Below are 24568 nucleotides of genomic sequence, written 5' to 3' on the forward strand. Positions count from 1 at the left end.
GTGATTCTCAAACCAACAGTGAAGTGAACAAAGGCATTTGAGGATTGAACTGACACGTAATTAAGCGTAGGCCTACACACTCCTGCCTTACACTTACACACACATTTCTGTGTGTGTGTGTGTGCGCGCGCTTACAGGTCAGTGTTACCAATCCTCATCATTTAGCTGAGTGCATAGGAGTGAGTAAGCTTGTGGACGAATACCGATTGGCGTGGCATCCATTAAAGGAAAATTCGACGTTAATTCCATCTCAAAATAATACACACAGCTGTTACGCCCCTCTACACCCCTACTGGCTTTGCAGTGGCAGTGCAATAGCCTATAGGTGGTGAATGGGCATAATTAGCCTGATTGTCCACACCTGGGGAGGTGTGGATAAAAGCCATGCGGTTTGTCTTCAGAAGGAGGCCTTGCATTCACCCCATGCTTTGGAGGCTGGTGAACACCATGCGTTTGGTGCTGGTGCTTGGCACTCACTATTGTACCCTGTGTTTTGTGTTATATAGGAATAAATAGTATTTTTGTACAACTCTGTGGTCTGGCTCTTCATTTGTTGCGTCGTAACAACAGCACACAACAACCCTGTGTTTAAAGACAAGCATAATGCTAGAAGAAACTCTAAAATTGTTACTGTTACAAGAGCGCTCTCGTTCGGACAGAATTAGACCTGCATGTCACGTGGCGTCAGTAGATAATCACATGATGACCAGAATGAGAGAAAAACAGGAAGTATTTTCACAAGCTTTGTTGATAAAGGAAAGTTAGCGAATTTCCTCTTAATTCTACATAAACTCAAGGTAAGAAAGAAAAGCGTGGCTAGTTCCGAATGTACATACATGCTGAAAATGTCAATGACCGTTAATACAGCATTTTCTTTACGTCGCAAAATATACAAGCCTGCCTTGGTTGGATAGATTCTCATGTCAGCTAGGTAGAGCAATGAATGACTGACTAGTAGCCTACTTTGCTAGGCCCACTTTGCTGACTTCGATTAAGTTGAACTAAGCAACGGGTTCCTTGATTTGCTGATCTTCAGAAATGTTATGAATGTTTATCTAATGGTATAAATACATGTGTCAGTGACCGATGAGCTTTTGTCTGGACCCTTTTGCTTTCTGCACAGAGGCCAAAATGGCATCGGCCGTGGAGAGAACAGATGACCTGGTCAAGGAGTACCTAATATACCGGGGGTTTACTAGCACACTTAAATATTTCGATTCTGAAATAAAAACCGACAGAGAAAAAGGATTCCGTGTAGGTATAATTTTAAATGGTACACACACTTACAGATACATAAGTACATAATGTTCCTCAATGGATGTTGTGTCTCTGTGATACACATAACCGACTCTGGTAGTACACATGCTATTCCCACCCACCTAGGTCGACAAGATCATCGAACAGCTGCAGCTCTTCATCCAGAACTACGACCTGACAGGACTGAAGGATTACTGGGGCTACCTTGATCGACGTCTCTTTTGTCGTCTAGAAGATGTCTATAGGCCCACTGTCAGCAAACTCAGAACCAGCCTCTTCCGATATTACCTTGTCTACACTGTTCAGGTTATGGTCTATACATGCCACCATCATAAAAAAAGGAATTTAAAAGTTTCAAAAGTGTTTTTCTCTTGCATGATGTATTTGCCCCATTACTGTTGTAATTCGTCAGAGGCATCACTTTGGTTTTGGTTGCCATGAACAAACATAAACGATCATATGTTTGTATAGATTTTGTCATTGACATTAACTAAAGCACAGAATGAGAAAAATGTCTAGCAGTGTTTTCACACGTGTTCTCTTGTTGCCTCCAGATGAAGAACCTTGAGAAAACTCAGGAGTTCTTCCAGAAGCAAGCTGTGGAGCTTCAGGGCCAGGCAGAATGGCGCGAGTGGTTCATCTTGCCCTTCATCCCCTCCCCTGAACAGAATCCAGTCTTCGCACCTTACTTTTCCCGCCAGTGGGCTGACACATTTCTCGTCTCACTTCACAACTTCCTCAGTGTGCTCTTCCAGTGCATGCATATCCTTGGGAATCAGTTGTCAAGGAGTTTCATGCAAACACACAAACTTTGAATATATGTTCTATGTTTTTGTGTTTCTGAGATTCGAGTAGTACTACATGTAGTGTAGCACATGGTGTGCAGCCATCTCTTCTGATGCTTGTTCGTTACACACATGAGGTAAACCCTACGGTGGCGTGATTAAGGGTTTCCTATTTTTGCCATGGCTCTGTAGAAATTGGAAGATTAGATTATTGAGTATTTTTCCATAAGGCATATTATGAAAATATCAATGTTAATGTCAATTAACTATTCAGACAGATAGCTGTTTATGGGAGTAGCCAAGTGTCAACTGCTTTAAAATAAATATATCTGTGATAGTGGGCATACCAAATGGGTCTGAAATATGAGGAGGAGTGAATGAGTGAATAATGCTCTTCCTTAACAGTACTACCCCTTCCAGTGCTTCTAAACTTTGATGCAGAGATGCAAAGGACAACCAGTTTCCAAGAAGAGTACGAACAACTCCGACAAACTGTGAGACACATACCAGATATTTAAGGCACATTCTAAAATATTCACATCACAATTTCTGTCTCACAGTCTTCACCTATGGGTCAAAGACTTTCCTTGTTGGAAATTTGTAGCAAATTCCTATCGTTTCAGATTAATTATATAAGTGTACCTGCTTGAGGAATGTCTTGTTTATAATATTTTTCATCCGACTCCCAGTTATTTATACTACAAGGAGAATCTCGTCAGAAGAAGGATGAAGAGACGGTTCATCACAGGCTTCCGCCTTACGTTCAACACATGGATCGACTCGGAGACACTGAGCTGTGAGGACTGACTTTGGAATGGGATTAGTATTGGAGCAGGGGTGCTTTTAATATTGTAATATATGGAGAAGTTAGGATTCTTGGTTGCTGTTACATTCAGAAGCGGAACAGAGGTAACATATTTATCATACAGTCAAGATTTTGTTGGCAGTGTTTTGTTGGCAGTACAAGGCCATGAAGGACTAATAAACAATTCACCTGAATTGTTGAGTCCATTGATTACTTCCATGTCTGATGTGTGAGAGTGCTTATTTTTGAAGATGTTAGGAGCAGTTTCAGGATTTGTAAGCCATGCTTAATGAGCAGCTATGGGAGCATTACAGTGATGTTTCTTTCTGAAGTGTCCTAAGCATAACGAGTGGGCCTCCTGGATAAGTGAAGGTGTTGAATCAGCAATTATTAGCGCACAACTTCACTAAAAGCTTTGCAGGAGCTATTCAAAGTTTCACCCGAATCTACACACTGAAGCAGTCCATATCTGGTGAGAGGAAAGGCTTACGTTAGAGTGTGGTATATTATCTTTGAGAACATTCGCAAACACATATTCACAAGAGAGAAAGATTTCCACTCATGAGGGCCACTATACCGAAACTCTTCCTCTCCCAGAACGGAGTGTGTTTTCAGTCTACTCTCTTCAATGGCCCAGTGTCTTGGGGGGAGGGTGGGGGGAATTTAATTTACTAGGAGTGATCTCAGATGAGGGAGTAGTTTGTGTGTGTGTGTGTGTGTCGAGAGAGATAGAAATAATCTGAGTTGGTGTGTGTTCTGTCTACACACAGAGACCTGGTGTCCAGCCAGCGTCCAGTCAACCTTTCCACCCCCCCGCGCAATTTCTTCTCAACATTCCTCCCCCAAGGAAAACGGGCACCTGCCAAGGCGCCTCAAGCAGCTGGGTCCTCGCCAACACAGTCCTCCATGGGGAGAAAGGACACAGTAGCCAATCATGTGAGCCCATATGTTTTCCCGGATACATAAAAGCTCCTGTTGTCGGAGACAGCAGCTTGAGGCACTGAACTTAAGTGTTCCCTGAGGATAACTGAAGTCTGGAAGACTTTTTGTTTTTGTTTGGAAAGAGCCACTTGGCAGACCTTGCATCACGTGTTCGAGTGACCAGAATTAGGTGTCATTAAAAATGTCCCAATTTCTACTTCATTAACCTAATTAACAGGAAAAAAAACCTCAGAAAGGCTTCATGCATGTTTAATATCTGATGTGGTGTTGTGTCTGTTGGCTTGTCTCCTCGTCCCCAGGTGGTGAAATCTAAAGACTCCGCTCCAGCACGGGAGCCTAAGATGGTGCCTGTGACGGGGATGACGCCCGAGTCCTCAGCAGGCACATCCAGACAAAAGAGGCAGCAGGATCACGAGAAACAAAGGAAAGAGCTCTTCTACAAGCCCATCCAGCAGGTCCATATGGCGCCGTGGCAGCATGCATTACCAGCCTACCTAACAATACTGACAATTTCACATTTTTCACACTATTTTCATGTCTGCTTTAACATGAAGTGATTCCCCAGGTCAAGTTGTCATTCTTTCATAAAGCCCCCATTAATGTTTTAATTTGATGGCGGGAATACTAATTAAGCCTTTTGGACAGCAGTGGTATAGTTTGAACTGGTACCATTGTTCTCTGTGGGAGACATGACACTAGAGATATGACTCATGTCTCTAATAGTTTTTTGTTGCGGCCTGCCTGTCACCTCAGACATGGCTCCGAATTCAATATTTTGACCTTGTTCTCCACGAGTGGGTTAATACGCGTCTCAGAACTTGGGTGTGTGTGTGGATATATTTCCTCAGAATGTGGAAAGAAAGGGAGAGAGCTCTGACTCAGAGCCCAATACAGAGGTGATGAGTAATCCCACAGATTCGCCCACAAATCAGGCGCAAGCGAGCGCTGACATCGGCGCATGCATGGAGCAGCCATTCATTAAGCTCAGTCAGGACGAGTACGGCGAGCATCACTCCTCAATCATGCACTGCAGGTGGGTTGCACTCCCACACTGCCATTCCTTTGGCAGGATCTAACATCTCATTTATTTGATCTAACAAATAACAAAGAATAAAAATGTATGATTGATTTGTTCCTCTGTCCGTGTGCAGGGTGGACAGCTCGGGGAGAAGAGTGGCGAGTTTGGACGTGGACGGCGTCATTAAAGTCTGGTCCTTCAATCCCATAATGCAGACCAAAGCCACCATCATGTCCAAGTCGCCCCTTCTGTCATTGGAATGGGCTACCAAGCCAGACAGACTGGTATTTATCTTTAAGAGCTTCAGTCTGTTCTACACTGAACTGGCATCTTGCTGTGTTCATCTTAACTACACAACCGTACGGTGTTGCCAATTCTGAGTTTTCTCTCCACCATTAGTTGCTGTTGGGAAGTGGCGTGGGTACGGTACGCCTGTATGACACAGACGCTAAGAAGAACCTGTATGAGATGGCCATCGATGAAGCTCACCCGCGGTAAGAGCAGCACTCAAGAGGAAAGAAGAATAGTTATTCATCAGTTACTCACTATTTTATTGGTCTCTTGTGTCTGACCCGTGTGTGTGTGTGTGTGTGTGTGTGTGTGTGTGTGTGTGTGTGTGTGTGTGTGTGTGTGTGTGTGTGTGTGTGTGTGTGTGTGTGTGTGTGTGTGTGTGTGTGTGTGTGTGTGTGTGTGTTTTCATGTAGGATCTTATCACTTGCCTATAGCCCGAGTGGCACGTCGTTTGTGTGTTCAGCAGCAGCTCATGCCGCTCGCACCAGCAGTGGGTCCGAGGCGGTTTCCCATAACGCACTCCCTGCCTCTGGGAAGCTCCTCCTCTGGGACACCAAGACCATTAAACAGCAGGTAGATGAGTGGTGGTGTCTCTGTGGTCCTGCCTGTGGACACCAAGACCATTAAACAGCAGATAGATGAGGGGTGGTGTCTCTGTGGTTCTGCCTGTGGACACCAAGACCATTAAACAGCAGGTATATGAGTGGTGGTGTCTCTGTGGTTCTGCCTGTGGACACCAAGACCATTAAACAGCAGGTAGATGAGGGATGGTGTCTCTGTGGTCCTGCCTGTGGACACCCATCACTAGTGCTCTCTGGAAGGCTATCTTCTTGTGCTCACTCAGGCCAGGGAAAACACTCTGAAGTGTAGGGCCTAAACACCAGTGAGGAAAGGTACTCTTACTGGGGATTTGACAGGCTATGAGATCAGGCAGGGTATGATGTATTCATTTTAGCATACTGATAATATATTTGTAATAATTGCATAATCCCTGATTTTCTTGTCTTTAATAACAGAATTTTCTTTCTCCATATTCTCAGCTTCAGTTTTCTCTGGAACCTGGACCAGTAGCCATTAACTGCACAGCCTTCAACCACAACGGAAACCTGCTGGTCACAGGAGCTGCTGATGGAGTCATTCGGCTTTTTGGTGAGATGATTACCTCAGCCTTCCCAAGCATGGACTCTTCCTCATTGCCTGTGTTGGTCCCTCTGACTGTCTCTTCCTCTTCCTCTTGTCGTTCCACAGACATGCAGCGGTATGAGAGTGCCATGAGTTGGAAGGCCCATGACGGAGAGGTGTACAGTGTGGAGTTCAGCTACGATGAAAACACGGTGTTTAGCATCGGCGAAGATGGCAAGGTGGAGACTCATTGATAGTCCTTTCACTTTGCTAGCCCGTGTGATGTTGTTGGAGAAACAAATTATCAGAGTATTAGCCCACTGGCTTTTCCTGATGTAGTGATTGTTGTTTGATCTTGTGGTGTCTTGTTTTGTTTGCGTGTGTTTCTTTGTATATGTGTGTGACCATGGCAACTCCAGTTTATCCAGTGGAACATCCACCGCAGTGGAGTGAAGCAATCCGAGTACTCCCTATCTCAGGACGCCACGGGGCCTTTCGTAATGTCGGGGTACAGCGGGTACAAGCAGGTGCAGGTGCCCCGCGGCCGGCTCTTCGCCTTCGACTCAGAGGGGCAGCATGTGCTCACCTGTTCCAGCACTGGAGGTCTCATTTACAGGGTAAGTCCCTGCCTCACCATCATTCATGTGTGGGACGTTTTGTTCTCGCTGTTGGATCCTCACTCCTACAAGTGCTGCTTTATTCAACCTTTTCAAGCAGCCCCATTTCTAGTTCTGTTCTTTCCACTTCATGGTGTGTGTGTGTGTGTGTGTGTGTGTGTGTGTGTGTGTGTGTGTGTGTGTGTGTGTGTGTGTGTGTGTGTGTGTGATGACAGCAGTACATACACTGCATCACTGCCTGTATCCATCTCTCATCACAGTTACCCAGTTAAAGTGTACAAATATGTACATTTTATTTTCCTTTCGTGCTGTATATGTCAGACTCTGTCTATCTATCTGGGTGTGTACGTGATTCTGATTCTTTTCCTCCTGTAGTTAAATAAGGGGGAGACTGGTCTGGAGAGTGTCCTGGCCCTGGGAGGGCACAAGGCCCCTGTGGTGACGGTGGACTGGTGCTCTGCGGTGGACTGTGGCACCTGCCTCACCGCCTCCATGGATGGAAAGATTAAGCTGAGCACACTTCTGGCCCAAAAGTCCTGATTGGTTGACTTGTGGCTGATTCCAATCCCTGACTCTGGTGATGTAGTGCTGTGCATCAGCCGCAGTTGATCACATTCACTGTTGTCTTATCACCTAACTCTCTTAGAGCAGTTTTATCAGCACTGGCTACACTGCTCTCACCAGTGCTATCAGCAATGGTTGTATTTAACACCAGGAGGTATTAAATTAGGACTAAATGGACCCATCTGAGTTATTTAATTTTGTGTTAGTCTTTTCTCTCGGACATAGATGTGTAACTGCATATAGCACAACTGATTACATGTGCAGTGTGTAGGTTTTGTTGTTAAAAAACAAAATGCCTCCAGGCTTACTATGATCCAATCCTGAAGGCATGGGGACAGGGCACTGGGTCTATACATACCTCTGAAAGGACTGTCATTTTTGCCGACAGCTTCTCTAGTAGTTGTCTTCTGAGCCACTCTGCTGAGTTTTTCCATACAAGATCTGTGTGGTATCGAAACACTAGCAGCACAAACTTGGACACGGTCAGCTTATGCTCTCTGACATATTGCATTAATTAGGTTCCATTCCTATTCTTTGCATGGAGTCAAATTACAGATGCGATATGGGAAATCCTCCAAAATAGCAAAGTGTCCTCTAGTGTCCTCTGTTTAAGGGTACTTTTAGTTCCTGAGAACTTCAGAGTTATCACTGACGCACACACACCGTGAAGTCTTAGCTGAGACGGAGGACGCCTGAGATGGACCGGCATCTTGACTGCAGTTGAGTAATGACTGAGTCACTGTTTCACCACCTTTCTCTCTCTCTCTCTCTCACTTCTCTTTCATCCCTCTTTTTCTCACTCACTGCACTGCCTGTGGTTCTTCTCACCCCCTCTCCCTAATTAGCGTCAGGCTAGAGCTCAAGTTCAATGCAAAGTTTAATTTGATTCCTCAGTGGAAAGAGCTGAGTCTGATCATACTGCAGAACAAGTTACGGTAAAATAAAAGTATAGTATAATATAGTATAAAATATTTTATCCAGATGCACATAATGGCATCCTTTAATTAGTGAAGCTGTATTCCATGGAATTGATCTTGCACTGAGATACATTTCACTGTGTTTCAACTGTGTAGCAACTTGGAATAGAAGAAATGATCAGCAAGGACATAAAACACTTCCAGAACTCATTTTTGCAGGACCTAAAATAACACATTTACTCAGCCTGCCAAACACTGTACACTGTAGTATGTCAAAATTCCTTCAGGATTTATTACCAAAGAATACAGACATTCTGTTGATGTTGTCTTCAAAATTTTGGTGTATCTGTATTTCTATACATTTTGAAAACTGGCTTTTCATATCAGTAAATAACACAGCAGGGGAATGGTCCTAATGTGGATTCAGCCAACAGTGCAACATAAAGGTGATTATAGTGCATCAGATGTAGCGTGTGCTTATAGGCCATCAGGTGTAGCGTGTGCTTATAGGCCATCAGGTGTAGCGTGGGCTTATAGGCTTCCTGGATGCCACTTCCTTGTGGCCCTGTCACGTAACATGGTGGTTTCTCCCTGCCTGCGGTTCTCTCTCCTTCTTCTCCTTGATGTCATCAACCAGGTTTTTCAGTCGTCCCAGGTGATGCAGTGCCCTGTGGCATAAACCAAACCCCAATCACAAAACAGACACTGCAGTGCCCTGTGGCATAAACCAAACCCCAATCACAAAACAGACACTGCAGAGCCCTGTGACATTAACCAAACCCCAATCACAAAACAGACACCGCCAGTTCTCATCGCAAGATCCTTGAAAGGCTGCATTTAAAAAAAAAAAAAAACATTAAAAAAGTAGTTGTGTTCAGATTTAGAAAAACTGAAAGCGTACCTTTGTAGAGACTCGCCACCAGGCACAGACTCGTAATCCTCCACCAGGTTAGGAACCTTGGATTAGCATAAAAAGGCATTAAAGGCTAGTTCATAAACATCCCTATTAAAGGACTGAAAGAAACATGGTTAAAGCCCTGACCTCTCCTGTTAGGGCTTGGTGCTCCTGTGAAAGTGGGGTCCTCTTATCAGCACCCAACGCATCCTCTGCAACAGGGTCGTTTTCCTGGGCAACCTTATGCTCCACTGCTTGTAGGCTGAACAGCATCTGTTTCAGGGCCTCCACCGGACCAGGATGTTTCCTGCTGCTGTATCCTGATGAGTTTGAGCCAAAGGTCTGGGAAGCACAGGCAATGAGTGGACAGATAAGACAATCACCCTGCAGGGTCTTTATGAATAAAAAGAATGAATAAGACTTTAAAAAGGGAGCCACTACTCATGCAAAACTCAAACCTCTTCTCTGATGTTAATCTGGCCCTCCTCAGACTTCTGAGGAGTGCCACTGACCCCTACTGGCACAGGAGATTTACTGCAGGGTAAACAGAAAAATCCACCTCACATTATTCTGAAATAGGGGTAGCTTTTTCACTTTTCTCTGTCTGTTCAAAGAACCAAAGGATAATACAATATTTGTATTTGCATATATGTACTACATATATTTCACCCTTCAAACTCTCTTTATTCAGCTGTCAAAGATTGCACGTAGAAAGAAGTTCTTCACTAACAATGTCACAGGCGGATTATCCCAAGAGCGATCTGCCCCCAAGTCTTCTTCTGTGCCTCCTGGACTGCTTTGCTTGTCTGATTGGTTGTTGATCCCCAATGAGGGGGAGTTCAGAGCCTGCTCTGCCCTCTGGATCAAAGACTCGATCTTATCATCTACAAACAGAAGGAGAACCATCTAGTTACCATCAAAGACACTACCGCAACAGTGCTCCAGGTAGAACCATTTCACAGCCCATTAGTGTACTTGTTGTGAAATCTGTTTTGGAGTGGTACAGAAAAAATAAAACCAGCTTAAATTGAAGGCTGTAAACTATAGCATATAAGATGGTACTCTTCGCCTTTTCCTGTGTAAATACTTATTCAATCAATCAAAACATCACAAAACAAAAACACAAAGATGTTTTTTGAGAGACTTTACCAATCCTAAAAAAAATTTTTTAACTGCTACTGGGAGAGTTCATGTGACAGATTGATCCATGGATCTAGCCATCTGTTCTTATGGTAGTTGTGTGTATCCCTGTACAACAAACAAATCTGTGTGGGAATGATTACATAGCATGAATTAATAGCATTTCAAATGGCTAGTCCAACCCAAACACATCCTGTGGTAGCTATTGCTCCTAGAAGCTACCAGGCACTGAGATTGCTCACAACATTCCATGACTGACCTTGCTTAAGCAAATAACTTTTGAACTTTCTGACCTCTAAAAGGGTGGCTGTTGTCAGCCTCTCTCTGGTTCTCCTCTTCCAAAGCTAGCTGCTCCACAAACTGCATCCTGAGCTCCCTCAAAGATAAGTGATCGGCCTGCGTCTGCACGAGGGATGTTGTCTGGTTTCTGTGCACTGCCCCAGAACTGCACATCATCCTCTGATGACCGGGCAAGTCTTTATGTGTCCTCTTGTTGCTTCTTTCTTGATATGACTCGTCCAGTTCGCCCAGCCAGGATGGGACGGATGCACGACTGGGGTGTGTGATGTCGCTGGGCTCCACTGGAGGGTCACACTCCTGAAGCCATGCTGGATACTTCAGCTCAGGAACGCTGGTGATCCCAGAGAAATCCATCTCCGACCTCTGACTGGTCATCCAACGCGGATAATGGTGGGTCATAGCGGCGTCCTCTGGAACCTCCCTGCCAGTGGAAACTGAAGTTTCTAGTTGTCCTGGCCACATGTTTCCTGGCGGAGTGGCCTCTAGCCGCCCAGTTCGTTTTTTTGCCTCGATCCTGTGTGAGCTTTCCTCTGATTGCTTTGTAGCAGTCTTTGTAGCAGTCTTTGTAGTGCTGCTCAGCTTGGGTCTGAGTGAGGACCAGTGACGGTAGCTTTGTGTAACAGGGTGGCCTCTAAGCTTGGGTTGTGGATGGGACTTTTGGCCTACCGTGGTTCTGGGCTGGGCTCTCAGCTGAGGTTGAGAACAGGAGCTGTGCCCTGGTAGCTGCATACCAGACTGGGAGAGGAAAGCAGAGGTGCGGGTGACCGGCAGGGAGCCGTCACAGGGCAGCACTAGCAGGTCATCTGTGCTAAGGCTCAGGCACTCTGGATCTCGATGCTGAGCCCCAACCGGCAAACGGAGGAAATTCAACTCCCTGTCAGTCAGGCTATCCTTCAGCACTGGAACAGACACACATAAAGGATATAACCAATACCACCAGTTTACATCACAAGTAGTCAATATTACTAAGAAAATGATTGCAGGACATCACTGCCTTTGTTAAAATATGTAACTGCAGCTGACACGAGTTTGCTGACATATCAAACTTACCATCTTTGTTCCTCAATCCAGAACGGGGTAGACGAGAGGTGACTGGGGTCTTTGGAAGCTTCAGATGTCTTCTAGGTTGCCCTGAGGTCAACTGGGTCCACTTGAAGTCAGCAATGTATGCATCCAGAGCCTCTGAAGCAGACTCATATTTTGTATCTTTGTACCAAATGGATTGTGAGGATTCCGGATGTAAAGTGCTCACGAGGTGTCCAGAACTAGCCAATAACGATGTAACAGTGGACTCGGGGGACAGGAGACCGCCAGCAGTAGTCATTCTGTCCTTTATACACTTAAGGTTACGGTTTCCTGAAGAAGAAAAAAAACCGTACACGTTAGTACACGCCAGCTTGTTCACCGCACATTTTTGACAGTAGTCAATGTAAATTTAAGAGGAACAGTGAGTGTTCTTAAGCACACAACTTTCTGCCCCTGAAAGTCTATAGGCTACCAAGGGAAACTTGTTTGTACACTGACGTAGGCTATTTCTACCGCAGCTGTCCTGGTTCTGGACACCTTATTAAATCGCATTTTAGGCTAGACTATTTGTTTGGTGGGAAGTTAAACCTATGACCCACTAATTCAGTGAATCATATGAAATCGACTGTGTGTTTCCTTTATGTTCTGCAAAAATAATAAACACATAGCCTATGCTACCATACGCGCAAGCCAGCCGTTTTCATCATGCGCCAAGCGCAAATAGAAGCTGAACTGTAGACATAGTTTTGTATCTTTACCATTATCCTAATTTAATTCTCAACAAAATAATTGTAGAAATTGACATTGAATTATAGCTAGACATTGTGTTAATGTTAATGTAGACATACAACTGATTGATGTATTCTTAGAAATAGGCTAACAGTTTGTATTTGATTTCACATTCGAAGTGACCGCGTTCTATAGACCTCCGAGACAACATTAACCGTCAAATTCGCCGTGCTCCATTTCATTCCTGCAAACGTATTGACCACCTTATCCAGATCAATGTTTGCAGCTCACTCTCTTGACAAAAAACACGCAAGTTGTGAGACGTTCGTCGCCCATGGCGGCACGCAAGTAGGCCTAAATTAAGTTTTTAGTTTGACTAAAGGAACATTATTTATGTGCGCAACTCACAGGAATTGTGATATATATATACATTTAGCAAAAGGTAGCCAGATTAATGTCATTGGTTAGAAGAAAGCCTAAAACCTGGCTAGTGGAGAGCTCATCCATCTCCAGATTGCTGCACATATTGCGAAAAGAGAACGTTGGGGAACTTGAGCTTTATTGGCATGTTTACAGGTCCAAGAGCTTAGTGCAGTGGTTCTCTCGTTCTCTCCCTCTGTAGGCAGCCAAAATGGGTTGTGTGTTTAAGGACTATAAATTAATATATTTGATGAAAAACACCAGAAACTTTGTTTAAACGTGTTTTTGTGTTTGTTGAACTTTTAAAGTGATCATACAGAATCAATTTCAACAGAATACATTTTTGCTAGCCGTGAGCTTTGGTCGCCACCAACTGAAGCCCCGCTAGTGCTTAATGTTACGTGACTTTATGCTGCACAGTTCCGATAGCTAGCTAGCGTTGCTGTCTCTGACATTGTTTACATTAGATACGTAAATCTCAGCTGATAACTCTGTTAGCTAGCTCGCTAGCAAATTCAAAAGTAACGAGAATACACAAAATGAGTCGATAATTACTTGCATACACTCTGACTCTTATAACAAGTTTACTTCGGACACACTGCAACTGTAAAAGATATACGTTTGAACTCACCATGTGGAATTACTTTGTTACTTAAAACCTAGCATAGCTTGTCTAGCAGGAAACAGTCAACAGGTTGGTTTTGATAACCATGTAAAATCTTTGGAGTAAAAGTTCAGTCATTCAGCTAGATTTCAAGCTTCAGTTAACATTATGAATCTCTGTCTCAAACCTTTACCAATTTTCTGATCAGATTTGGGCAGCTGATTCCTACAAAGGCGGACATTTCACGAAAGCATACTGTGCTGTTAGGCTGAAAACTAACTTGCAAACCTGCCAGCCACTATCACAGTAGCTACTGCTGCTACTACCCGCCCCCTAAATAGAAAAGCCCGCTTCACTCTCTACTGTAGAGTCGGCGAATAACCAGAAGTGACGTTGCGCGATCACGTTGCAGGCAACTCGGTGAAAACAAACAGCTGTCAAAATCAGTGTTTGATATGTCCTTGTAGCTAGCAGTTCTGAGCAAAATTGTAAAATGAAAAAAACTTTTCAAAAACGAGTTTCACAGTAGGTTGCCAGCTTGTTTTCACAAGCCACTGCCGGATATAACGTCACATCGACCAGACGCCATTCAGTGGTATTTTATTTTAAAGGTGTGCACGCAACCTTATCAGAAATGGTTCGTTGCTAGCATAAGGCCACAATAAGGATAATAATAAGGCCTACAATAAGGACGTCCTTCTTAAAGTAACACTGTGCAACAATTTCACACTTTTTGAGGTACGGTTTTATAGGCAGATAGTTTTGGTACCATCCTCAAATTCATTTTGATAGCATATGTCATGTTGTCATATGTCATGATAGGTCATGTGAAGGACAGATAAACACCTGTTTCTTTCCCATTAGACATCCAGGATATGCACTATGTAATTTTAACATGACATTGCCAGCTATACTGCCAAAAGACACCAGTTAGTGTGTTGGCAAGCTTCTATCAGTGTCAACTGGGCTGTTGGTGGTGCTTGCACGGTTTTGCATGCCTTTTAGGTAAGCTTGCTAGTTTTGGAACAGAACTTCTTGTTGCTGCTTTAAGGAGACCTATATTATTTATTCGCTTCAAGTGGTTAGATGCAATTATTTTTCGTTTTCAGGACATAGAATAAGAAACAAATGCCTAGGACCAGAAAGGGAAGAGGTGAGAGAAGGCACACCTAGACAATTTCTAAATAATTTGGCAGATCGATATCAGTCAATTTCAGTCGACAGGCATTAGGCTAAAAAGCCCTTTTGAAATTCCTTTTTAAACACAAATCTTTAAGGGCAAAGAAAACACCGGATCGGTCACAATACATCTAAATATGTGTATGTTAATGAAATTACAGGTTGTTGTGTGTTTTTTTTTTTTACAATAGTTCTTGACTTGACTGTACCTCGACTCGGCTCCTTTAACAGTGGGCGGTGCTTCATCATTCTTGACAGTGCGGGGAAAAGTAGCGCCAAAATTCTAAAACCTTCCTATGAACAGTGTATCGAGTCGGACTATACGTGCGGGTTGCCTTTCACGGTCTTTTGATATATTTCAAATATTTTCAAATACACTCAAAAAATAATTATGTCGCGAACACCGAAAAGAGCATGTCCCAGCCCCGATGATGGCAAGAAAAGAATTAAGCAGATTTCCATTGAGGGCAATATTGGTGAGTATGGAGGCAACAGCTAATGTTCGTTGTATTGTTTGATAACATAGTGGATCCGACTATGGATAAGTGAACGCATATCATCTCATTTTAATTGGATAAAAGGACCTGACACTTTGTACACCTAGGTAGCTTGTGTTATGTTGGACACAGGTGCGAATCACGCAGCTGTTTTGGAAGTAGCCTGCGTGTTAATTAAGGCGCCAAATGTGCCACAAAATATAGTTTTCCTTAAGTTTGTTACATCAATTTTGATCATAGACGCACATACACTGATTATATTATTTCCGTTTTAAACAAGCAAGCTTTAATCAAGTTTAAACATTTTTTAAACAAGCAATGAAACTTGAACAAGCAATGAAAATCATTGCTATAGACAGATCAATACTCTGTACATTATGTTGTGTCTCTGATACTGGTAACCCACAACAATGCCTACGTTCGGTTTATTTAAGCCGCCGGGAAGTCGACCTTCGTGCGCCTTTTGGAGAAGCGAAACAGGGACTGGGAAGTCGTGCCAGAGCCGATCGCAAGGTGGTGCAACGTACAAACCAACCAAAACGAGTTTGAGGTAAGCTAGGTAAATCTTGTATTGGTCTAATTTTCCTGGTTAGAGGACAATATTGAACAATCTGCAAGAGGCGTTATCATCTTTTAAATGTCAAATACAGTCAAAGAAATTGGCAGTTTGTTTGTTGGGGCCGTGTTAAATAGCAGCTGCCTGCTCGTACGTTACTAGATATCCCTGCGGATTATGCTTCATGGTACTGTAGTCAACAGCTGAATGCTTAGAGGAGAGTCACACCAGCCTAGCCTAACGTACCCCACCCAAACTACACTGCTATAAATTGCTTCACTCAAAGACAAATAGAAATTAACTTGACTGCCAAACTGACAAAGTGGCTCAGACCAAACCATACACTATTCCAGCCAATCAACCAAGTTGCTTCAGGAGCGTAGAAGGGAGGGGTGTCATGGAGCTCAAATCTCAACAACCTTTTGCTAGGATCAAGGGCTGCGCCTTTAATCTTAAATCCTGTCCAATATACCCTTATTAACATAACATAAACATTGTTACCATAAATTCATCCCAGATCAGAGATAAGAATAGACAGTCAAGAAATGTCAAAGTGTGTTGAGTGCAACAACTGCTCCAGATGCTGACACAGGGTCAGCTACTATTTATACATACCGTGTTGTAGAAGCAACAGTGTCTGTTTAATACTTTCATTCGTTATTGAGGGAAAGGGACTTTGTTTGAATATACTCTCTACTTCTATGAGTTGTAGCTATAATCATATGACTATCAAGATGTACCCTACATGCATTGTCACACATTATGACACCAAAACCAATAATAGTATCTGAAAATAACCTCTGCCTCTCCGGGTTTGATAATGGCGCATAGAGCATGGCTTCTTGCACTGAACTTTGATGTTTTTTTTTTCAGTTGGTTTATTGTTATTTATGTTCATAACTGGTATCTCTTAAGTAATGAAATAATCTCTTATCAGGTGTATTAAAATAATCTCTCAATAGGACTATTCAGATCTTACTGACTCCATCATGAGTCACCAACTCCTCATGTAGTCTGCTCACCAGAGGGCATCGTACCCTCACAAGCCCAAGGTGCTTTACTGTGTGAGAAGTAAGGACACGATCACTGTTACTCGTCTACTGTCAGGCTGCATTGCATTCATTGCTGGTCTATTCGCATACTGAGGGAGAGTTTGTCACTGTTACAAGACAAAAGTGTGAAAGTAAAGATGTATTTGACTGATCTGCAGTTCTACTCAGAACCACTCACCCCAGTGTTTAAAACCTGGCTTCCTGTTCTCTCAGGAGCTGACCACGTCTCAGAAGAGCGGAGGAAATGTTCTCCAAATGATGTATGAGAAGCCGGAGCGTTGGGCCTACACCTTCCAGAGCTATGCCTGCATGAGCCGCATCAGGGCCCAGATCAAATCCACCAACGGGAAGCTGCGAGAGGCGGAAAACCCAGTGCAGTTCTTTGAGCGTTCTGTTTACAGTGACCGGTAAGAGCCATCATGCTTCTTGTTTTGAAGTCATGTTCTTTTCTTTCTTTCATTTGCCTGTGCAGCAAGAGAGCAAGAACATGTACTTGCCTTTTGCTTTGTTTGATTTGATGTTCCCTGCTTTAATGACTAATCCTTTTCTTGTTCGTCTGTTCTCAGGTACATCTTTGCCGCTAACCTGTATGAAAGTGAGTGTGTAAATGAGACGGAGTGGGCCATATACCAGGACTGGCATAGCTGGCTGCACCATCAGTTTGGCAAACAAATTAAACTGGATGGCATCATCTACCTGCGTGCCAAGCCTGAGGTCTGAAACTGGCATTTACTCACAGTCAGCAAAGGCATACTGCAGTTTCATCTGTTAGACCAAACTAGATATTTACCTATATATATATATATTACATTGTGTTAACCTATGAGAAACGCTCAGTTACAAGACTAGTGTGTATTTTTATTTTTTTCAAATAAAATTATACAAAGCTTCTTTTTTTCATTGAATTGCTGAACATTACAACCTATACAAACGTGTGCGAACAGAAAATGACTGTTTTGTCTTGTTTCCCTTCTGTCAGCGGTGTATGGAGCGTCTGCGTGTACGGGGGCGAGAGGAGGAGCAGGGTATTCCACTGGAGTACATGGAGAAGCTACACTTCAAACATGAGAGCTGGCTCCAGCAGCGGAACCTCAGGTGAGACCTGCTTCATGATCACACAGTGAGAACCATACACGGGCCTACTGAGAATGCTTACTGGCATTTTCTGCTTTGCTAAACAAATGATATAAATAAAGAAACATAATGTTTGAACTAGATGTACTGCTTTTTCAGTAAGCATATATTAGCATACTTCATCGAGGCCATTCATTACCTTACTAAACAGTGTGCGACAAACATCTGCACTATTTGCATAAAGATACATAAAATCACAATACTAATCCATCCAACTTCATCATTGTCTCTTAGTATGGAGTTTGAGTATCTGAGTGAAATTCCTATACTTACTCTGGACGTGAATGAAGATTTTAAAGGAGACATGGAAAAATGCTCCAATATGATTGAAAAGGTTTGACTACTATTTTTTTTGTTGATTCATTAAAAGCAAGTGGTTTCGCCTGTGAGTTTTATCTGTATTTGTATCTGTAACCTAACTGTAGATTCATTAGGTTTGCATTTGCATTAGGTTTGCTTGTACAGTCCAGTTCATGTTGTAATCAGTTTTAGAGTGGGTATAGTACTTGTTGGTAGGTTCCAAACTAATGCTGGCTGCACTAATGAGGCCTGCTATTTATTTTTGTATCTTATGGTGGTGCAATAAAAGGAAGTCAGTGCTCAATGCTTACACAACATTGTCTAATGTAACACATTAGATTGAAATGTTTTGCTTTGTATACATGTGCCTAAATGTTTACACTACTTATGTGTAATGTCTTCTATTCATCATTGTTTTTCCCAGGTTGAAGAATTCCTGAGCACTTTGTGAAGTGTGTGTGTGTGTGTGTGTGTGTGTGTGTGTGTGTGTGTGTGAGAGCTTGTGTTTTTGTGTGTGAAAGTCTCTGGGGATCCTCCTGAGGCTGTAAGAAGATATACCATGACGACTCCAGCCAGTATGGACTTAAAAATATAATGCAATTATTGACTTTCAAAGAAATTCCATACTGCATGGACCAATCTGTTTATCCTTACACACCTTTCTGTTCATTGGCTTTTTGTCATTTATGTGTGCTTTTCACCTTTTTTATTTATGCTTAATTATCACCTTAGTGATGGTGATGGTTTTTATATTTCATATGTATTTGGATGTTTTTAAAATGAACTCACATCTAATAAATGTTTGAGAAATCAAACAAAATCTGAGACCGATGCTTGTGTGGTTTTGTAGCAGATCTCTAATAGGCGTGATTATATCTGAGTGTAGTACAGTTTATGAGAGTTTAGAAGGTGATTACTGAACGTGTAGGTCCTTAAGTAAATTTAAACTTACATCGATATTGGTGCATAAACACTGAGAACTTGTCGGTCAATCGTTCCCAAACTGAAGGTGTTTAGTTTCCCCTTATATGCCTTTCCCTTGACCATCCGAGACACTGATACTGTGTACTGTGATTTCTAACTCGTCTCAGTGAAGGATCTCCAGAATTTTGCAAAGTCTGTGCAGTAACTGTCAAGAGCTGCCTCGGTTCTCAAATGCCTCGTAATGTCTAATATCACAGCTGCGTGTGCTGTGAGCGGTCATTTACCGGCACTGGGAAACGATGCAAACGGTACACCTGCAAGTTACTTTCAGAATTACCCTACGTCATGAATTAAAAAAATCCCCTGGCACAGTTGCGTTCAGCGTGTCCTTGTAGGAATGTTTACCAAGCTAGGAGTTATTTCCAAGCGTGTCGTTCAGGGTAGGCTATTATCAGTAACTGTAGGCTACTTAGTTTGTAATTCGTAAATAGTAATAACTTGTTATTTGTTCGACATTGCGTGACTTTTGTCCAGATCGGCGATCCACAGTTAGCCTACTTGCTCTTTGAGTTACACCTGATATAGTCTTTAGCCTACATCAGTGTCATCTCTGTTTTGTCAAGTTATATTAGTAAACCTCGGCCACCGTTCACACTAGGGTGAAGAAGGTGATATAGAAATAGGTAATCATCACTTTGAGCCATTTCTTCATGTTTAGGCTACCTGTCAGTACCGATGTCGGAGAAATGAACTCTGACGATAGACAGACTAACCTGAAAGGAGCCTTGATCAATTGCAGGATAGCAAAACGTGACGCTCAAGGCGGGGCAAAACCTGTTAAGCTATGTCAATCCATTTTAACAACCACTGCAGCGCAGGATAGCCGCTCTAACTAACTCTCTGACCCCCCGTCTTCACCTCCCACTTGTAGAGTGACGTTGAAAGAGGGATGGTACGTTCTTTAAATATGGAAAAGACAGGCTGAACATAGACAGTTCGTGCGCTCCAAGAGTGGCACAGTACTTTAATAAGAACGCAACGTGGAAGACTTTTTCATAATCGTTGTTAGAGATCTGCCGCGTTATGAGAGCCAGAGAAGTTCATTTTGGTGTAGTTAATAGTGTCTTTGAAATAACTCTGATACCAGATAGATAGCCCCTTATTGTGGCAGACCCTCATTTGCGTGTTAGAGAAATTCCAGCGTATATTTTCAGTAGGCCTAATTAATGTATTGCATTGGTTGGAAGTTAAGAGAATTGCTGCTCCAAACCTTAAACGTGTCGCTGAGCAAACAGATCGGACAACCTTGAAGACTTGCTACTCGAGAGAAAGGAAGAAGACTTTTTAAAACGTGGACAAAATGAGCAGTGACAAGACCAAGTAAGTGACTTGCAGGCTGGTTTCTGTTTGCTGTTGTAATAGTGACACACGTGAAAAGCCTTTCAATCTGTTGAAAACCTCTGGGTAGCTAACTCTAAACATCTCAGTCTAACTGCATTTTATGGTGGCATGAGAGGCACTTTTTAGAGTAAAGTTCTTGCCTTACACTTTTTGTTACTCGTGAATCCTTTCTCTTTCGCTCAACTCTCTTGAGCCGTATTCCATCAGCAGACTTGCTCTCAAGACAAACTTATCTGTCAGCCTTCAAAGTTGTATACAGACATGAAGCCTGTCCATGACAATACAGCTCGATATCGTCAGATATTACAAGATTAGCCTAAATATTTTCTTATAACAGTATTAACTTGCACGGTTAGCGACGTGTTTGTAGTCCCATCAGTATCTTTCAAAGGTTTGTTGTGATTGTTGTCAAAAGTGACTGAATTTGCTGCGGGAATTCTTAAAAGTTGCATTGATTTTTTTTTACAGTAAAAGTCCCTGAATTTGAGCAACTGGGTAGACAACGACACATCTATTTCCGAGAAGCTGTCGTAATCAATTAGATCCCTCGCCTGCATATGTGTTGCAGATTTTCATTTTAGAATCGTCTCATCAAGGGACATTTAATACAACATTTCTCTAATTTCTTTATTCTGTGAACACATTTCGAAAAGAAGCGCCAGCGAAAATAGTGAGCGTCTTGATGTTCTTCAGGTGGCACACGAGGCGCCTAACCAGCGAGGCATAGCATGTGGAGTCTCCATACTAGCTGTCTGAACTGATTTACACATTCATATCTTGCCCGTGAATGGCGTTATGAGTGGAGATCCCGAACTAGCCGAGATTATTTGCGAGTTGGTCTACCTATGGGGACAATTAAAGACGTCTCCAAATGTACCATTTCGCAGAGTGGGTATCTAAACAGAGTGATTTTCCATTGTCAAAATCATTATGCAGTCTGTTTAGGAGGAGTTGTCCATAGAAGTGGAAAGTGTGGCAATCGTACAAGGAAGAGTATGTAGACTGTTGTTACAGTTGTTTGTGAATGGCCGCCTACGTATGAATTCTTCATTCCTGTCTCATTGACAGCTGGAGTGTGAAACTAGTCCGTAGACGTCATGTCTGTTCTGTTTGGACTGTTGGTGACTACATGAGCGACGTGCGACTCTCAGTGGGCCTGACCTCTTCCATACGTTTTCTTTAATGCATTTTCCACCCATTAACTTATTCAATCTGAATGACATGCGTTCTGCTGCCTATGTGTTCTCACCACTGCCCAGTTGAGCCCCCTTCAAACATCGACGTGACCCGTGGCATAGGTCCCTCCCCTTGCGCTGGAGGACTTCAGGACAAAGAGGACTGGTTTAATTAGTGCTACTGAGATCTTGATTAGGTAGGATTAGAGCTGAAGTAGGATGAGGTTGCACACGGCCAGGCATGGTTGGTAACGCTAAGTTCATTCACCTCGAGTTGTTTTTATTTCGATTTTTTCATTGTAATTGTATCATACTCAAATTGATCTTAGCCATCATTGATGACTGTATTAGACGAATGCCTTAAGTAGATTTGGGCTGCATTGCTGTCATAAAGCTTAGCCTGCTCTAAGCTTGTAAAAAAAATCCCAATTAAACGAACTAGGTCTTGTTTGCAACTGACTTAAGAGGGAATGCCGATGACGTGCAACTAGTGTGCTACTGGGAAAGGAAACACTTCAGGGAGCTTGGGTTCATGGAGGTCTAATAGTCACCCTAGCCACGATGTTCATCTAAGATCTCAAACACTGACCCCACCTTGGTCAGTGAATGGCTAATCTTGTGCTCAAGGGTAGAGATGAGACCAGGATGTGACCGTAGCCTGTCAAACTAAAGCATATAAATGTTGATTTGTGTATGTAATGTATGTATTGCTTGTAATTGTTATCAGACATGTCAGATTAAGTCAGTAGAAGTGTAGCCTGAACAAGCATTACTATGCTCACGATACATCTCCTATTTTGGGCAAACCCACCTCACATGGAGACAATTCTACAGACACCTTCGTATTAATGTTGGATTACCCTCAAGTGTGAAACTGATTGCCTTACAGGTGCATGGTGTTGCCATTCTTGCTGATTTTAAGAAAATACTGACAGATTGTGTCAATCAGAGAATTCTAAATTGGTACGTTATTCAGGGCCAATGCAAGCTTACTAGAGGGGGCAGGTATTATTTTTCCCTTGAAAGTGGAGCATTATATGTGATGCGGTTATGATAAAAAAGGAAGGCTGCGAAATGTCCTTTGATAAGAAATTCACTAGGTTGGCAGAGGTTGACAACCCTGCTATTATTTTGAGAGTCCCAGGTAGTATTTTGCATATGTGGTATATGATTTCAAATATTCACCCTTCCACATCCTGCCTAGCTGGAAGTAAGTGATTTTAAAACTACACACATGTTAAATGTTAATAATGTGAATAAAAATGTATGTGAGTAAGTGAATTATCTCTAAATAATGAATTGGTCTGGAGATGGTTGATTAGATCAGATATCAGGCCCAGCATATTTGGCTCACCATTTCCAAGAATCAGTGTCACCTACAGTTTGGTCTGTCATTACTGGAGAGGCGTGCTTGAAATCTTGCACAGGCACTAAACCTTATAGCCATATCCACATCCATAATTATTGACCCCTCCTGTAAATATATCTGGACTTTCACCTGTCTTGTCTCTTTCGGCTTCATCCTGTCAGACCTCTCTCTTAGTATGTGATTGACAATTCTCTGGAGCCTTAGACTGTGAGGAATCCCCCGAATTTGGCCTGTAACATGACCTGGCATGCTGGATGCCAGGGAACTAGCTAGCATGTTGCTAAAAGCTACCATAGGGTGAGGCCTGCAGTTATACTCTAAGTGATATAGTGTCATAACTAGATAATTATATATGATGTTTAAGGCAGAAGTTTGTGGTTGATTGTATCGGTTTATATTCCACAAGGCATGCCACGCACATTGTGTTTAACACACTTGTTCTGGAAAGGACAATAGATAAGAGGTTTCTTACTCATAACACGTTAAAACGATTGGTGAAACATGAACTGTGTGTTCTGGCCGGTGATGTAATGTTGTCACTAAATGGCACACTAAAAGCTATAAGAGTAGTGTGCACTTCTAGACTGATCATGTTTCCTGGTATCTGCGTTCTCATCTCTGGCCATGGGTGTGTCCAATACATTACCATCTTCAGCCGTTCCCAGGGTTTTATTTTCTAATGGGAATTCATTTAAGATTAATTGTAATTCTCAACGCTGTGTCATTTTAAGGTAATTCAAATCTATTTTATTTAAATTAATATTATACATGCATATATAATTACCATGTACTTCAGAGTACAACACATTTATCTAGTCACCAAGAGTTGATTGTATAAGAAAACATCACCAATTTCAACCGGAAGATCAGGTCATCAGAGGTTCCTCCACCGATCCAAATGTAATCATTTCTATAGGATAGTATGGATGAGATCAGTGTATATCCCTTAGATCACAGATACTAATCTTTCTTTGAACCTCTTGTCTTCCATATGACATCAGTGTATATCCCTTAGATCACAGATACTAATCTTTCTTTGAACCTCTTGTCTTCCATATGACATCAGTGTATATCCCTTAGATCACAGATACTAATCTTTCTTTGAACCTCTTTTCTTCCATGATGCGAAGAGGCCCAGGTTCAGAGGAAAATTGACCTTTCACCTCTCACAGGAACTGCAGCTGTTCTCCACTTTCTTTTTTTTAAACGCTGCAGTAAATAGTACCTCCTTCTCTAAATACTACTAAATACTTGCACTAAATCATCATTAGATCCTGATGGCTGTAGCTGAAATATATGCTCTAAGATAATAACAAAATATTTAGATATTCGGCAGCTAAAATATTCCAGTTTAGTCCCTTGGTCCTTGAATCCTTGTCTGCCATCTGTTTTTGCTCAGTACATTGGAGGGATGAAATGGATGGTGTCTAAGATAACAAGACTTCTAGCATTCCTTAAAGCAGTTTAAAAATGCAAATGTCAGTTATGACTTGCTAGGTCAGTTCACTACAGTGGAGAGAGTCGTGTGTGCTACGATTCGAACCTATAG

At 42.5% G+C, this 24568-nt stretch overlaps 4 protein-coding genes across 7 annotated transcripts in view; 3 read left to right on the forward strand and 1 right to left on the reverse strand.

Annotated features, from left to right (window-relative positions):
• The first annotated feature begins 667 nt into the window (after positions 1 to 667).
• Positions 668 to 7578, forward strand: wdr91 (WD repeat domain 91). The gene is made up of 16 exons (XM_012840303.3): positions 668 to 797; positions 1124 to 1254; positions 1384 to 1563; positions 1812 to 2019; positions 2454 to 2536; positions 2732 to 2838; positions 3618 to 3783; positions 4089 to 4244; positions 4638 to 4822; positions 4941 to 5091; positions 5207 to 5301; positions 5512 to 5671; positions 6139 to 6247; positions 6347 to 6459; positions 6640 to 6837; positions 7213 to 7578. The coding sequence occupies exons 2-16, from the start codon at positions 1132 to 1134 to the stop codon at positions 7375 to 7377; spliced, it is 2199 nt and encodes a 732-aa protein (XP_012695757.1). The 5' UTR covers positions 668 to 797; positions 1124 to 1131; the 3' UTR covers positions 7378 to 7578.
• An 882-nt stretch (positions 7579 to 8460) lies between these two features.
• Positions 8461 to 13546, reverse strand: c12h18orf54 (chromosome 12 C18orf54 homolog). Its single transcript, XM_012840304.2, has 8 exons — positions 13460 to 13546; positions 11704 to 12009; positions 10647 to 11552; positions 9944 to 10097; positions 9672 to 9747; positions 9361 to 9555; positions 9220 to 9275; positions 8461 to 8986 (listed from the first exon to the last, which is right to left on the reverse strand). Exons 2-8 carry the CDS (start codon positions 11975 to 11977, stop codon positions 8887 to 8889), a joined length of 1761 nt encoding a protein of 586 aa, XP_012695758.2. The 5' UTR covers positions 11978 to 12009; positions 13460 to 13546; the 3' UTR covers positions 8461 to 8886.
• Positions 13547 to 14809: 1263 nt separating this feature from the next.
• dck (deoxycytidine kinase) lies at positions 14810 to 19304 on the forward strand. Its single transcript, XM_031577643.2, has 7 exons — positions 14810 to 15087; positions 15543 to 15658; positions 16930 to 17123; positions 17283 to 17430; positions 17696 to 17811; positions 18085 to 18184; positions 18575 to 19304. The coding sequence occupies exons 1-7, from the start codon at positions 15003 to 15005 to the stop codon at positions 18599 to 18601; spliced, it is 786 nt and encodes a 261-aa protein (XP_031433503.1). The 5' UTR covers positions 14810 to 15002; the 3' UTR covers positions 18602 to 19304.
• A 609-nt stretch (positions 19305 to 19913) lies between these two features.
• slc4a4b (solute carrier family 4 member 4b) overlaps positions 19914 to 24568 on the forward strand; it is a 38836-nt gene continuing 34181 nt past the window's right edge. For 2 of the 4 annotated variants that reach the window (XM_031577128.2, XM_012840299.3), the window contains exon 1: positions 19914 to 20454. In XM_031577128.2, coding sequence (XP_031432988.1) covers positions 20435 to 20454 — 20 coding nt within the window. In that variant the 5' untranslated portion in view covers positions 19914 to 20434. The remainder of the gene's footprint in view (positions 20455 to 24568) is intronic. The other 2 variants (XM_031577127.2, XM_031577126.2) reach the window with 1 other exon arrangement.

The sequence above is a fragment of the Clupea harengus genome, chromosome 12 (genome assembly GCF_900700415.2).
Source record: "Clupea harengus chromosome 12, Ch_v2.0.2, whole genome shotgun sequence".
Lineage (NCBI taxonomy): Eukaryota > Metazoa > Chordata > Actinopteri > Clupeiformes > Clupeidae > Clupea > Clupea harengus.

Excerpts from the sequence above, each read along its gene's own strand:
- c12h18orf54 (XM_012840304.2), bottom strand. The coding sequence starts at position 11,977 with ATGACTACTGCTGGCGGTCTCCTGTCCCCCGAGTCCACTGTTACATCG. Across the intron at positions 9,556-9,671 it reads AGATTAACATCAGAGAAGAG|ACCTTTGGCTCAAACTCATC; the intron begins GTTTGAGTTTTG and ends TGTGCTTCCCAG. Across the intron at positions 8,987-9,219 it reads GGTGGCGAGTCTCTACAAAG|GGCACTGCATCACCTGGGAC; the intron begins GTACGCTTTCAG and ends TTTATGCCACAG.
- wdr91 (XM_012840303.3), top strand. The coding sequence starts at position 1,132 with ATGGCATCGGCCGTGGAGAGAACAGATGACCTGGTCAAGGAGTACCTA. Across the intron at positions 1,564-1,811 it reads ACCTTGTCTACACTGTTCAG|ATGAAGAACCTTGAGAAAAC; the intron begins GTTATGGTCTAT and ends TGTTGCCTCCAG. Across the intron at positions 4,823-4,940 it reads TCCTCAATCATGCACTGCAG|GGTGGACAGCTCGGGGAGAA; the intron begins GTGGGTTGCACT and ends GTCCGTGTGCAG.
- dck (XM_031577643.2), top strand. The coding sequence starts at position 15,003 with ATGTCGCGAACACCGAAAAGAGCATGTCCCAGCCCCGATGATGGCAAG. Across the intron at positions 17,124-17,282 it reads CGTTCTGTTTACAGTGACCG|GTACATCTTTGCCGCTAACC; the intron begins GTAAGAGCCATC and ends GTCTGTTCTCAG. Across the intron at positions 17,431-17,695 it reads ACCTGCGTGCCAAGCCTGAG|CGGTGTATGGAGCGTCTGCG; the intron begins GTCTGAAACTGG and ends CCCTTCTGTCAG.